At 34.8% G+C, this 15,924-nt stretch overlaps 1 protein-coding gene across 4 annotated transcripts in view; it reads left to right on the top strand.

The window, feature by feature from the left end:
* Nucleotides 1-6,125: 6,125 nt before the first annotated feature.
* LOC128985676 (HSPB1-associated protein 1) overlaps nt 6,126-15,924 on the top strand; it is a 74,825-nt gene continuing 65,026 nt past the window's right edge. Inside the window, exons 1-2 of one of the 4 annotated variants that reach the window (XM_054405443.1) lie at nt 6,126-6,208; nt 11,429-11,643. In XM_054405443.1, coding sequence (XP_054261418.1) covers nt 11,437-11,643 — 207 coding nt within the window. In that variant the 5' untranslated portion in view covers nt 6,126-6,208; nt 11,429-11,436. The other 3 variants (XM_054405444.1, XM_054405445.1, XM_054405446.1) reach the window with 3 other exon arrangements.

Raw genomic sequence — 15,924 nt, 5'->3', positions numbered from 1 at the left:
TCAAAGTTGGGTTTTATCCCATAAGATTAACATGGGGGAATCTAAATATTTAATTGGAAACTTTGTCTCCACTAATTTGAGAGAACGGCTGAGCGTAGAAACTTGGTAGAGGTGTCCAAAGAAAGGTCTTGGTCTGTAGATGAGTTATCAAAAGAAAAACGAAGTAAATTCGCTTAGGGCTCTGCCCCAGAAGCCTTTAAAGATCCCTCCACAGGTTTGTTTACATTTTGTCATGTGGATAATACTTTTTAATAAAACAGCTGTTAATTTTAAAATTGTATTGTAAAGCCCCTGTCACACGGAGCTGGTTCCAGCAGCTGGTTCTCGCTGCGAGATCCAGCAGCAGTTGCTAGTTCTCCAGCGCGCTAGAAGTCCTGTCAGACGAAGCTGGAGAACTAGCGCTACAACTTACAAGTTTGGTGATGTAATTGGAACTGACTGTGTAGTTAACAAAAATAATGTCTTCTGTTGCTATTAGAATTGATGTTTTGTCTATGATCAGCTATCATAAAATTAAAAAGTGCAAGGAAAAATATACTTTTAATATATAAACACTATTATTTTGTATCTACTACGGGCATGTAAATTAACTAATTAAAATCGAATAAGTTGTGGTAGGCGTATAACAAAAGGACTTTATCTTTCAAGAACACATTCATTTAATTAATATATGTGATATGTAGAAATCGTAACAACGAGAAAATTACGGCAATGTATGAACAATTTCTAAACATGAAAGTTTAAATTTATTCTTGATTAGTTTAAATGTGTTTAATTAATTTAAATTCATTTACCTAACCCGCCATGTTAAACTTCCCTATCCCAAGCGTGATGTATATAACTTCGTTACTTCTCGAGTGATGTAAAGTTGGAAAAAACTCACTCGGTGATGTAATGAAACCCATTTAAGTAACATTGAGTGCTTAACTTAAAAAATATACCTCTATGGAGCCAACGACGTTCAACGCTAGAAATCAGCTGCGCGCTTGAATTTTATTGTTATGTTTTGAAGAATTTTCCTAACCTAGCTTTTGTTTGTAAATGAACGTTACTGTTAGAAGATGAGTGAAATGGATAATGAAAAATATTGTTCGTAACCTCCTGTATATTGTCGGGTCAGGTAAAATCTTGTACGTTACACGTTACGCAAGAGCGTGTTTACATCACTTCGGTAAATTATGCAACTCGCTTCCGCTCGTTGCACAACATTCACCTGCGTGATGTAAAAACGCTCTTACTACACTTGTAAGGTAAATAGCTATTTTCTTATTGCGAGAACTAGCACGATACTGTCAGACAGGGCTGGAATGATGCTAGAGACTACAGCTGGGTGGTCACATGACCTGCAAGTGACTCTTCAAGCGCTTGTAATATTAAACCGTTTAAAACCTCCAGCGGCTGGAGAGTCAGTCACACGATGCTGGTTTTCCGCTGGTTCTAGCTGCTAGTTACTAGCGGCTAGAAAACCAGCTCCAAAATTTTAAAAACTTAATTTTTAAATAGTGTTTTAAACAACACACATAGATTGGGAGTTACTGAATTGTCCAAAAGAAGTATTTGCAATGTTATTTTCTGATTTTAAAATTGATTTTCTTATGTATCATGTCATGTGTTGCAATATAAAGTTCCATTGCGAAATCAGTGGAAATCCTTTTATCACAATAACTCTTACAATCTATCTATTATATTATTAAAGTGATACAATAAGATTTTATGTAAACGGTTATGGCAATTTACCCAATAAAAATATAGGCATATGGCATATCAAAATGAAGCTTAGAGTGTGTAGATTTGCCGAAAAGTATTGATATGGACGAACTCCCTAAGGGCTCTGTCCCACGGGGTGATTTCCAAAGGGCTACGCCTTGCATGTTTTGGAAGTTATTATTCGATGAATTTAGTGAACAACAGCTGGCCAATGCAATTGACAATATAGTTAGTTTGTTTACATTTTTGTTTACTTATTTTATTATTTACTTTTATGTTCTTAAAAGAAGTGCGGCGAATGGACAGTGAAGCTATTTCTAGCTGATACAAGTGAGTGCTTAAAGGTGATCGAAACACTGAAACACAATAAATATGGGATTAAAAACCATGTATGTTCTTCGTTCCAAGAGGTTGTCACTGATTTTTAACAGGTCGCAATTTCATTGAAAAGTATTAAAGTAAAGTATTAAAGACGTCGTGAAAGAGAGCTGCGTTTACAGGTACAACCTCGGCCAACCTTAGGACGTAAGGTATGAAGGTTCCACTGCTTTTAACACCCTTTCAGATGACAATTTCTCGAACTTGGGCCCTTTAAATGAAATATAAAGTCAAAGTTGATTAAATTAATTTAATGGTGGCTTCTGTTCATCCGTGAATTCGCGGGTATAACATCTTGTATATAATTAATACGCTACACGAAACTTTGTCGGTTGAACTCCTCCGCCATTTTTTAGCCGATTATATCCGTTGACGTCTCATTAAAAAGAGCGTGTCGCGTAGATTTGCAAACTGACCTTATATTTTTGAAAAAAGTCCCTTGGGCTCTGCCCCAGTGGCTGTTAAATTTCCCATGTTATCCTTATGAATAACATTATTGTTTACATTTTGATCAGCTGTATAAGTTATCTGCAGTTATTTATTTTTCAATTCAAAGACATTAAAACTCATAAGAAATTATGATGACTTTTCTTTGTTTTTAAATAACTACTTCACTTCTTTGCAATTGCTCGATTTCGAGCAACGTGTTTACTAGTTATTTCTTATTGAACTATCTTATATCTATTTTACGAGTTGGTGTCTGCCTTTTTCACACTTTTTCCTTATATTTTATCATATTATTCTAGACAGATCATCATAGGTTCATGAGATTATTGTCATACATGCTTTAAATCATTGGAAAAATCTTCGATTGTGTAATACAATACAAAATAATACAAGTGCAGAAGGGCACGGTACCCATTTGAGCCGTGTCCATAATTTGTTAAATTAATAGTGGTTTACAGCAACTGGATAAAACATTTTACAATATTTATGTAGAAATATGTGCATGATTTAGAAAGTCATTAAGCTGGAAAACTGCAATATACTGCAGATGTTTCAGAGAGGTTACTTCGATGTATTCATTCAGCTTAGTGAAAACATAATAGGTCTATCTCAAAATAGATAAGTATACAAATAAGAACTTGAACTCTTAAAGAGCCTTCGGATGTTATTAGACTAACGAAAAGGGTCTATGCAGATAACATTATTTCTGGTTTTATACAGTATACAGTACACTGTCGAATATACTGGCAAATAAGAGTATACTTGAATTATATACGCAATCCTCTAAATTATAATATTGCGTACTGCGTCATTAATATTGCGTCATTAATATATAGTTGTGTCATAATTTTAAAAATCCGGTACAGCAGTAAAGCAGTATAAAAAATGCAGGCTAAGAATCATGAAACAGTCTTGTTCCCCATCCGTGGGGCAGGACTAAAATTGAAGTTTAAATTTTGATTTAAAAATAGCCACCTAAGTAATCATTCTCTAATTGTTATGGAATATGCTCAGGTTCATTGTTAATAAGTATGTGCAATATTTGATATAATACTAAAATTTGAAGGCTTTACTTTCAATGCCCTTTATTTTATTGTTATATTTAAAAGTTATTGCTAAAACTAATATTTGTAATTGTAATTTATAACATTATAGATTCCGTGCTTGCAATTATACAGGTAGTAATAACGTTTAGTTTTTGAAATCCGAATAGAATTAATAATAAATAAAAAAATAGTATTTTCTACCACTTGTAGCTACGGGCCACCAGTTCTGGTTACGATATTAATAATTCCCTGTGTTGGGAGGGAAACGTCACCGAGCGTCTATACTCGATATAATGGGGGCGAAAAGCGACGAATTACCCACCCAGCCGTGGCGCGGGGATTTCTGAAGCGTCCGTCCGGGTGAAACACCATTTTGAGGGTGTCCGCGTCAAACACGTCCGGGCTAAACACGGAGCCGTCAAATCTACGGAACAAGAAAGAGTCCAAGGAGAAGATGGCTTCAGGATGTTGAGTAGGATTTGAGAATTGGGAATTGGAGACAGAGAGCAAGACATAGAGAAGATTGGAGACAAATTGTGATGGAGCATCGTGGGCTGTATAGCGCCTGAGGGTAAGGTACAAGGGTAAGAAGGTGACCTGTATCCCATAAGAATATGAATAATTTTATTTCAGGTAAGGAGTGGCTAGCACTTACCTTAAATTAAATAGTATAATGGTTTTGATTTAAAGAGCCTAATCGTAATTATTAATACAATTAGCAGCAAAATTCGTCGTTGCCCGGGTCAACATAAAATTCACTAATGGTAATAATTGAGTAATACAGACAGTATCTTTAACTTAACTGACTCAAATGATCAACATCTCAAATGAAAGCCTTTGTTTTGAAGGGTTGGTCAATTAATCAATCAATTATTTAAGATGGGGACGCCACCACTATGTGCGTATTTTAACCCAAATATGAGTTTAGGATGAGTGGCGCGATCTTGTATTCTTGTTAGCGACTAAGGCCGTGCTGGCTACACATTTAACATGGGGATGGAATGTCTACAACCTTAATTGCAGGCTGAATTGGAAACAACAACAACCCTACAACTCAGTGTACATCGAGGGTGCCGGGTCTATTGAACCTTGAACCGAAGCCTGCAATGTAAACTAGATGGAAATAAACGGTATCAGCATTCTGACACACACTTTCTCCCATAAGCTTGTCAATAACCTTTATGTTACAGCAATGGGATGTTATACTATTTTTTTTATGATATTGATAAGAACCATAACATATTAATTTGGATCAAACCCCTCCAAAAATCCGATTTTTTGTTATTTTATGGTTTTTTATGGGAAAACACCATAAGTTGCAATAACTTTTGAACCATAATTTTGATGGCAATGTGATTTGTACAATTTTGTTAAGTTTAAAAGGACTATAACATAAAATTTTTTTTAAAAAATCGTTCGGGCCATTTTCGAGAAAATTAAATTTTTCAATTCTGTTGTTTTTATGGGGTTTTATGGTAAAATCGAAAATCGCCCCACAAAAATCAAAATTTCAAAAAAGAAAAAAATGTTCAAAACTTTTAAGGACCATAACATACCAAGTTAAATCAAAACCGGTTTTTTAAAATCCAATTTTTCGTTATTTTATGGGAAAATAACATAATTTACAATTACTTTTGAACCGTAATTTTTACAGAAATGGGAGTCATACCATTTTGTTCAGAATTTTAGGACTACAACATACTAACATACTATACATACACGATCGGGGTTATTTAAAAAAAAAACCGATTTTTCCGTTAATTTATGGGTTTTTATGGGAAACCCCATTAAAAATAAAAATTTCAAAAAAATAAAAAAAAACGCCTGGAGATACCTTAGATTAGTACCTACATACCAAATTTCATCAAAATCGGACTACATGTGTGGTCTGTAGCTCTGTACACATCCAGACACACACACACACACACACACACACACACACACACACACACACACACACACACACACACACATAAATCACTTCGAAAACCATTTTTTTGGGGTCCAGGGGGACCCAAAATGGATATCACTCTAGTAATCGTGGATATAGGCTATCCATTCAAAACTCAAACTCGAAAATGTTGACGAAAACAATAGACAATACTTACTCCATATACTAGGTATAGGGGGAGAAAGTAAAAAGTTCAGAACCATTAGCCAAATAAAATAACCAACAACACCTAACAAAACCAAAATCTACTGTTTAAACCTAAAAAATAACATAATTGACACCATCAATATACAGGAAGCAGCCACATTTAGTGTATCTCGAAGCTGCATGGATTTTTAAAAAGACATAGCCTAGCCAACGGCTAAAAAAAGTTAAAAAGACTAGTAAAACAAAACCACTGAGCTAAAATTATCTTTACTTGACGTCCTACACTCATTTGAATGAAAATATCGATCGATATATCGATTAATCGATTGCTTCATTCGATATATCGTTTGGTTAGTTAGGTAAGGTTAACCTAACCTAACTAACCAAACGATATATCGAATGAAACAATCGAATGAAAATATTGAATAAAAAAAAAACAATCGAATGAGTGTAGGACGTTAAGTAAAGTGCAGCCAACAAGGCTAACAACCAAAATTAACCTATAGATACTAGCCTATAAGTATAAGTAGTTGTAAGTACAAACTGAAACTATCCCTGTTTTTTCTGTAGGCCTACACCTTTCCTTTTCCTTTCCATATTATTCTCTTTGGTATGGTGTTATATTTATTTCAAATATGATTCTCCTTACTTTTATTTATTATTTCCATAAAATATTTGTTTGAAAAATTTTGTAAGCCTAGCTTTATTATTTAGACTATTTGTCGGTACTTTGAGTCATCATTAGGTTAGTTTTTGTCAGGCTAGGTAGTTTGTTAGGATTAAAATGTAACTTTTAAGAAGATATATTTAGCACTGTGACCGACACAGTTTTTTAACTGGGCTAATATCGTTTGAAAATATCGATTCGAGATTAGTAAACCTTCATTCGATTATTTTTAAACTAGGCCTACCTAGGCATGTATCAATTATAAAATGAAACTGTTATAACCTAACCAACCAAACTTGCTGTTGGCTGCACTTTACTTGACGTCCTACACTCATTCGATTGGTTTTTTCGATTCGATATTTTCATTCGATTCTTTCATTCGATATATCGTTTGGTTCGGTTAACCTTACCTAACTAACCAAACGATATATCGAATGAAGCAATCGATTAATTGATATATCGATCGATATTTTCATTCGAATGAGTGTAGGACGTCAAGTAAAGTGCAGCCCTTGCTGTTTTCAATCGATATTAGTGTACATAGCCCAGTTAAGAAACTGTACCCACTTTGACTAAGCCAAAGATAGTTCAAACAACTTAAGATATTTTATTATTTATACTTAGGCTACATAGGAATGCTTGCCCAATAATAGCTTAACTGTAGATTTAGGCTATGTTGATAACTTTATTGCTGTGGGGCCTAGGCCTAGGCCTATTAGCCAAAACCCGATACAGTGGATAACTTGAGTTACAGGCCTACCTTAACTCGTCTACGAGCCGTCACACTCCGCTGTATAATGTGGCTTGTGTCTCCAGGCGAATCTCTCTGTATGAGAAGTTTGTGTGTTAAGTAACTAGTCCTTTTAAAAGATTTAACCATAGATAAATCATACTCCCATGTGTTGCTTAGTCAATGATTTAACATAAATTTTAAAATTCTTAAAATCTAAATATTTAACATTCAATGGTAAGTTAACAGGTTTTTTAAACTTTTTGCCAATTTCAAAAACTGATGTTTTTGTTGCTTGATAAGTTAGTTAAATCTTTTTACTCTAAAGAAGGTACTTGATCCGGTGAAATGATCATGAAATAAAATTATTGTAGGAATTTAATCTTAACTACTTTTTACATACAGTTTGGCCAAAACTTCTGTGCGCGTGGACGGGTCGCTACTATCCGAACTAAAACATACGGGTACTTACCGGTTACAGTAGAGTCCCGCAAACTCGGCACTCGATAACCTGGCAGTCTGGATAACTCGGCCATCACCTGGCTCAGAAAAGTAGTGATTTTTTGAGTCCGAGTTAAACATGGACTCAAACCAGCTCAAATCAAATCATTCACAACTCGTACCAAGGATTTGTTGTACTATATCTGATGATGTTGAACACTAACAAAATTAAATGAGAAAATTGATTGTACACTAGACCTATTGTATTTGCACCTTTTACCAACTTTGTTAAGATAAAATAACATGTCATGTTTAGATTCTAGTATAGCCTGCTTAATTGCTATAATATTGTTAAGAAAATATTCATTAAAACAACTACAAGTTAAGTTTGTTTGTTCATTGTTCTCTGAAGGTCTTTCATTTACATTCAGATTCTATTTCACCACATTCCAGATTGCTTTAGGTTTATTCTTAACTTTTAAAATTGTATTTACCATTATAGGCCAATTTTGACCTTAATTCACTTTTGTACGGTACTTTGATTTTAATACTTTGTAAGCTTCTCTATACACTCCATTACCAGCACTTTTAAACAATTCATATTTACATAAGCATTGTTCTTTAAGTTTACCTAATGCCTCTGTGTAGCTTACCACTAATTTATTTTACAACTTCAAAAATACAACTTTAAAAATTTTACTTATAATTTATACTTGTATATATATACGTAAATAAAAATTTGAACGAATGGTGTTTTTGGCCTCTGGGGACATCAAAATGAAAAAGTAAATCGGTCCCGGACCTAGGTCTTACCCTGCCACCTACGGTAATAGCTACCAACTTCCCTATAGGGAAATTCGCTAAAAGGAGATAATTGTAGTTTATTTTGTTTGGTACTTCATTTTTTTAGTTTAGGGTTTGCCCGTTTTAACCAAATGATAGAAGAAGTTTTAAGAAAAGAAGTGAGTTAGTTTTCAAGAAACAAATGATAGAAATTTCATTATTAATTATGTTAAAAGGTATAAATTTAACTTTCAACAAGCATGCAATGTTGCAGCAATTAACAATGTTTCAACAAGCATGCAAGTATGCAATGAAGCAAAACAAATGTATATCGGTAAATTTATAAAAGATTTAGATAACAAGAGTAAGGCTGCTTGGTCTATCATTAAATCTGAACTCGGTTGTAAAAGAATGACATTAACTTTGCTGATATTAGGGTTACTGACAATCATCTCAAAAGTGGCAAGAAAATTTCTGAATTCTTTAATAACAAATTTATAAATATCACAAAAGAAATTGGCCTAATACCTCATGAATAGGATGCACTAAAATTGACAAGGTAGGCTATACATTAGCAGGAAACAAACCTAATCCATTTGAATTCAGTTTTGTAAGTATGAAGAAGTTATTAATAATATGAAATATCTCAAAAGTAAAAAATTGCTGGATGGGACTGTAGTACTATCTGAAAACAGTCTCTTATTAAAACGTTTTTATTAGCTCGCTTTCTTGTCCGGTACAAATTTTGCAATCAATTTTATACTAAGTTCCCGATGAGCTAAAGACTTGAAACTTGAAATATAGCTCACAAATGGATGACAATGCAATATTATATAATTTAATTTTCATATTTCCCTTGGGCTATGCCCCATGGGCTTGTTTTTATTAACTCGCCTTCTTGCAAATTTTGATACTTTCCGATGAGCTAGAGACTTGAAACTTGAAACATAGGTCACAAATGGATGATAATGCAATATTATATCATTTAATTTTCATATTTCCCTTGGGCTACGCCCCATAGGTTTGTTCTTATTAGCTCACTAGTCGCTCTCCTACAAATTTTGATATCAATTGTAAACGAAGTTCCCGATGAGCTAGAGACTTGAAATTTGAAACATAACTCACAAATGGATGACAATGCAATATTATATCATTTAATTTTCATATTTCCCTTGGGCTACGCCCCATAGGCTTCCAAATTTTCCATGTTTACATTTTGAATTAATGTAAATATATCAATTAATTAAAAAAAGTCAGCTGTAAATACTTAAATTTGACAGTTCGAAGAGCAGAGGTTAAGAGGTACAGGTTATGCTCTCAAGAGATTCTTTATACAAACAAACATAAAGAAATATATATAAACAATCTGATTGCAGATATATAAAGGTTTTTTATTTATCCTACTAATATTATAAATGAGAAAGTTTGGATGTATGGATGTATGTATGGATGTATGTTTGTGACAAGTGAACGCGAAAAATACTGGTCGGATTGGGCTGAAATTTGGCATGATGATAGCTCACATTCCCGATTAACATATAGGCATATTCTTATTTCAAAAATCCTTTCGGGCTCCGCCCCAGTGGCTCTGGAGTTTCCCATGTTAACCTTATGAGAAATGGAATTATTGAATCTTAGCAGCTGTTTCAATTAAACAAGTTGGTTCTGTTCTATGATGTTCAATAGCATTAAAGTTACAAGGATTACCAACAGGGTGCAGCACTATTATTTCTTTTACATTTATGACAACAGCTGATTTGCAACCAAAAGGTGAGTGAGTGTAGCGAACGAACTTCAACCTGGAGGAGTGTTAGCGTAGCGAACGAGCTAACCTGAAGGCAAGTGAGCGCAGCGAACAAGCTCCAACCTAAAGGTGAGTGAGCGTAGCGAACAAACTTCAACCAGGATGTGATTGAGCCATGCGAACGAGATAATCTTGAAAATTAAGAAGTTAAACGGGGCAAAGCCCGCGGGTTACAGCTAGTTATTCTATAAAGTAAACAATAAATTAAATAGATTGATATATTTATAGTTAGTAGGTAGGCCACACATTCAATCTAATACATAATTATACAAAAAGAAACTCAAATAAACCTTAGATTTCCTAAATGCCTCTGTCTTAATCTGATATAGATGCTTGAAATAGATTTAACATCCACACACATTAAAAACTAAAAAGTAGAAAATAATTTATAAATAAAAAACTTTTTTAATACAAAACGTTTTTAAACACACTAAAAAGTAGAAAATAATTTATAAATACGTGGAGAGTATAAATACTTGTAAGATTTAAAATGAAAAACGTGGGGTGCATGCAATTGATAATAATACATTAGTTCAACAGGTGAAGGTAATTGTAAATTATCTGTATTGCATGCACCCTACTTTTTTCGTTTTAAATCTTACAAGTATTTATACTCTCCACGTATTTATAAATTATTTTCTACTTTTTAGTGCGTTTAAAAACGTTTTGTTTTAAAAAGTTTTTTATTTATAAATTATTTTATAGCTGAACCTTTATCTAGCCTATAATTATAAATCAATCTTTTTCAAACAAACATTATTCCCAATCATTTAAAATTGGCAGAGCTCAAACCTCTCTTCAAGAAGGGCGAGAGACAAAATCCGGACAATTATCGACCAGTTTCCCTTCTGTAGCATAATAACAAATCTCAAGTTTTCTTGAAAATAATAATATTTTGGCTAGTGAACAATTTGGTTTTAGAAAGGGTAAATAATGAGAATAATAACTAAAGATGTTTGCAAGCACGGTCAACTTATTGTCTACTTTAACAAAACGTATATGTAAACCTATTTGTACGTGTGAACAGTATACCGTTAATCTATAAACACAAACTCTGTTTATGTTTATACTTGTGTATTCATTAATTAAATTTATTCTGTGCTTGAAAATTTCGAATATAGTAAACACAAATTTTCATTAGGCCTATGTCTCATTGTACTATTATGTTTAGGCTAGGCTATAGACTATATTATTTAGTTCTGTAGGCTTACTGCGTGTTGGAAATTTTTATGTTATATTGTAGTAACATTGATTTTTTACTTACTGTAAAGATAAGAATTGTTTTTGTACAACATTTCCAGGTTATTAAAAACTTTTTTTTTTTTAGAATATTTAATGGCAGAAGATAATCCTAAAAAGAAGAAAATCAAACTAAGTTTAAGTCCTGAAGATATTAAAGACCTTATATCAAATACAAAGGAGCCCCTTTTATTAAATAGAATTTTATCATGGGATGTTTTAAAATGGTCTCTAGATGACTGGATAAAAGGTCTTGGCGATACAAAGTTGGACTTTCGATTAGGAACAAAACAGTGTACAAAGGTGAGTTAACACGTTCACTACTGAGCGTCGCACATGTGCGACACCGGGGTCATTGCCACAGACCGATATACATTTGAATCTTACACATAGATTGTGTAAGATCCATTGTCTGCTGCAAAATGGGATAAAGTTAAGTCAAAGAGTAAGAAATGTGCTAAACCTAATACCTTATTAGCTGTAAGCAGTGGTCAGGATTTTACTAGTAAAAATAGTTATGATGCTCTATGTCTATGTGTTGATGACAAAGAAATATGTGAAAGAATTGTTGAAAATGTGTCGGGGAAGTGGAAAGTTAATAGGGCTAGTAAAACCATAGTTAAGCCAAGGGTTGTTGCAAATAGTAACACTCAATCAAATAAAGGCAAGGCATTAGGGAAAACGAGTTCTATAAAGGATAAAATCAATACTAAAAATCAATACCGTCATGGTGGACAAAGTTTTAATGGACAAGGTATAACTAGAAATATGCCTGAAGAAGGTCCATTGAAAAGGACATTGCTGCTTGGGGACTCCTTGTTGAGGTACTCTGGGGACAAATGTTCAAAAAGTGGGGCTGTAGTTGATATGAATCCAGGGGCAAAAATATCACACATTAAAGAAAAACTTATTACATACAGTTCTGACCAACTTGACTTGATTTATCTCTTTGTGGGAACCAATGATCTTGTAATAAATTATAATGGTGGGCCTGGTTATAATGGAGGTTGGGGAAAAAAAGTTGCGTTGCACTCCATGGCTGACCTGCTGAGTGTGGCTAAGTCCGCCTTCCCTAGAGCTAGAATCCTTTTGAACAGCGTCCTTATTCGGAATGACGTGAGTCATCGATCCCTTTCACTTTTTAATGAGCAACTATTTCTTATGTGCAACAACTTTGGAGTAGAGTTTGTCGATGCTTCTCGATTGGTTTCTAAGCGCCATTTGGCTCGTGATGGTAGGCATTTAAGTCGTCTTGGAAATCATCTTCTTAGTGAGTTCCTGTGTCAAGCTATGATGAAGTCTCATGAAAACAGAGATTCACAAACAGTCAATGTAACTCCATGTAATGATTCTGTAGTATCTGTCCTATCTAGTCTTCCAAGTTACCCGCAACCAATACCTCTGTCGGGAAACGAGACAGGTCAACCCTCTCAAGTTTTAAGATAGCTCATGCTAATTTTCGCTCCCTGAACACTGGTTTCCAGGAGATTTGTACAATTGTGGAGGACTTTCAGTTTGATCTGCTGGGCATTACGGAATCGTGGTTGTCACCTGAGGATTCCTCGAGTGTTTATGACATTTCTGGCTACAATTTGATCCGAAATGACAGAATTGGAAGAATTGGGGGTGGCGTGGCCTTGTACATTAAAAATGGTTTGAGCTTCTCTTCCATGCAACTTCAAAATGTTGATTGTTCCATCGAATATATTTGTGGAGTCGTCAATTTCAAGGACACAAAGTTATGTATCTGCTTTGCATATAGACCACCTTCTGCACCTTATTCTTCTCTTCCAACACGTGTGACTGAATCCTCTTCTACCCTGATAGATCTTATAATCGTAGAAAAGAATATTAAACTCGATGTTGGAATGATTGACACAGCGAAGATTCTTGATTCTGCTGGAAGAAAAATAACGGATCACAATTTGGTTTTTTGCGATTTTCCATATTGTAAAAAGAAGAGCAAATCGAAATATGTAACTTACAGAAATCTGAAAAACCTTGATGTGGACCTCTTTACCGAACTAGCATCAAAGTGTGACTGGGATGAAATAGCTTCCCTCAAAGAAGTTGATGAAGTTGTTTATGCTCTAAATAATAAAATTTTGCACATTTTCAATTCTTGTGCACCGGTTGTGAGAAGACGTGTAACGAGGAAAAGAGCTCCATGGAGAGACGATCATATTTTGTCTCTGACAAAAATTAAGAACAATTGCCATAAAGCATTCTTGAGTTGTAGGAACAGCTCGACCAGATCTGCTTACACTAAAGCAAGAAACACATTAAACTCGGCCATAAGAAGCGCAAAAAAAGCGGTTCTTCTCAAGTCAATTAAAGAATAAGGACCCAAAAGGTTTTTGGTCATCGTTGAGAAGCAATGGCGTACTGGGCTCGAGCAGAGAAAATGAGTGTACCTTCTCTCCTGAGGACTTGAATAAATATTTCTCCACAATGGGCGGCAAAGGTTGTTTAGACAGGGGTAGGATTGAGTTCTACGCTGAGAACCAAAGTAGCCAAGTGAAGAATAAATTCTCATTCAGTCTAGTGACAGAGAAACGAATCAGGGATGTCATGAACAGCATCACAACCCGAGCTGTTGGTGTGGACGGCATTTCTGTTGATATGGTTAAATCGTTGAGTTATTATTGTGATTCTGCTATTTGTCATCTTGTAAATTTATCCATGACTACTGGCATTTTTCCCAGTGCCTGGAAACAGAGTATTATAATTCCGCTATCAACAAAGACCAATGCTTCATGTGTTTCTGATTTCAGACCCATTTCAATTCTTCCAGTGCTTTCCAAAATATTGGAAAAAGTGATTGGAGAGCAATTAGTCTCGTATCTTGATTCAGAGGAAATTCTTCCTAAAACACAGTCAGGTTTTCTAAGGGGGTTCAGCACTAGTTCAGCTCTTCTGAATGTCATGGATGAATTGATTTGTGCAAGAGATAGAAATTGGGGTAGTATTGTAACTGGATTGGACTTTTCACAGGCATTCGATTCAGTTAGTTTCGATCTTCTGTTAGCCAAACTGAGTTTTTACCAATTTGATAGTCGATCTGTGCAGTGGTTTTCCTCCTATATCCGTAATAGGTCACAACAAACTCGAGTTAATGATCAGGTTTCACATTTTTTACCAAAAGTGTCGGGGGTTCCCCAGGGCAGTTGCTTAGGTCCTATCCTCTTCCTGATTTACACTGCCGACCTTGAGTCACAGCTTAGTCACTGCTCTGTCCATTCTTACGCCGACGACTCGCACCTTATTTTATCTTACCCTTTGGCTGAGTTTCCTGAAGCAGTCACCCGCATGAATAGCGACTTGATAAGTGTTAATAAATGGTCTAATGATCATGGTCTTCAGCTGAATCCTGACAAGTGTTCTGTTTTAAGAATCGTAAACTACTCTGTGCAAAGCCAACACAACAAGGATACTGATTGTGAAGTTCTTCTAAATGATAAGCCGTTGCCTGTTAGCGATTCATTAAAATTCCTTGGTGTCAAATTGGACTCTAGGCTCAATTTTTCTGAACATGTGAGACACATCTGTAAAACTGTTGTTGCTAAATTACGATTATTTAATAGGTTTAGGTTTGTTCTACCAATCTCAACCAAACTTGAAATAGTTCGTGCTATAATTCTTCCATCTATTTATTATGCTCTTCCCTCTTTTGGTAACAGCCTTACTCAAGAGAATATAAATATTCTCACAAGACTTCAGAACAGTGCTCTGAGATTTGTCTTCAACTTAAAAAGGTCGGATCATATCAGCGAGTATAGGTCAAGGGCAAACATCTTGACAGTTAAACAATGCTGTGATCTTCAAACCGTTCTAATTGTTCATAAAACTTTGTTAACGGAGTGTCCCCAATACATCAGAAGGAAACTGGTTTTCAGGTCTGAGGTGAGTGTTCGCCTCACTCGGCAGGAAGGCTTGCTACACTTGCCACGGGTCAGAACGGAATTAGGGAAGAAAGCCTTTTCTTACTTTGGGCCCCAAGCCTACAATGCCCTTCCAACTGACCTCAAATCAGTAAACCTCTCTAGATTTAAAAGGGGTTTGAAAGATTTATTTTATACCGATAATAATTAGCCAGTTGATCTAAAATGTATTGTTGCAATAAGTCTAGTATAAGCTGACCAATTACGTTTAGTTTGACAACAGTTGTATTGAAAATCAAAGAACTGTACTTTGAATAACGCTGGCTAAATAAAGACGTTTTTCATTTCATTTCATTTCATAGACCGGCTGTCACTTGGATATTACAGTACACACCGCGGTCATTGCCACAGACCAAGGTATACATTTGAATCTTACACATAGACCGGCTGTGCAGACACAGACCACGGGCGAAAACCTGTAAAACAGTGATCATTTACATTGTAATATGCTACAATCATGTTTGTAAATAATTTATTCTTGTTATTTTGTATTTTTTATAACCTTTTGTAATGTCGCATATTTGCGACGCCCGGTCTATAGCAAAGACAATAGTGATAATTATCATAATTTTTTTTTAAATAGACCAAACGTCGCATATATGTGACAGTTCATTTTTGTTTGTGTTTTGAGGTAAAAAAACAG

Source organism: Macrosteles quadrilineatus, unplaced genomic scaffold, assembly GCF_028750875.1.
Source record: "Macrosteles quadrilineatus isolate MER2022 unplaced genomic scaffold, UCM_ALF_1.0 Scaffold_2__2_contigs__length_208266976, whole genome shotgun sequence".
Classification (NCBI taxonomy): domain Eukaryota; kingdom Metazoa; phylum Arthropoda; class Insecta; order Hemiptera; family Cicadellidae; genus Macrosteles; species Macrosteles quadrilineatus.
The sequence above is the reverse complement of the archived record's forward strand: the minus strand, read 5'-3'. Positions and strand labels throughout refer to the sequence as shown.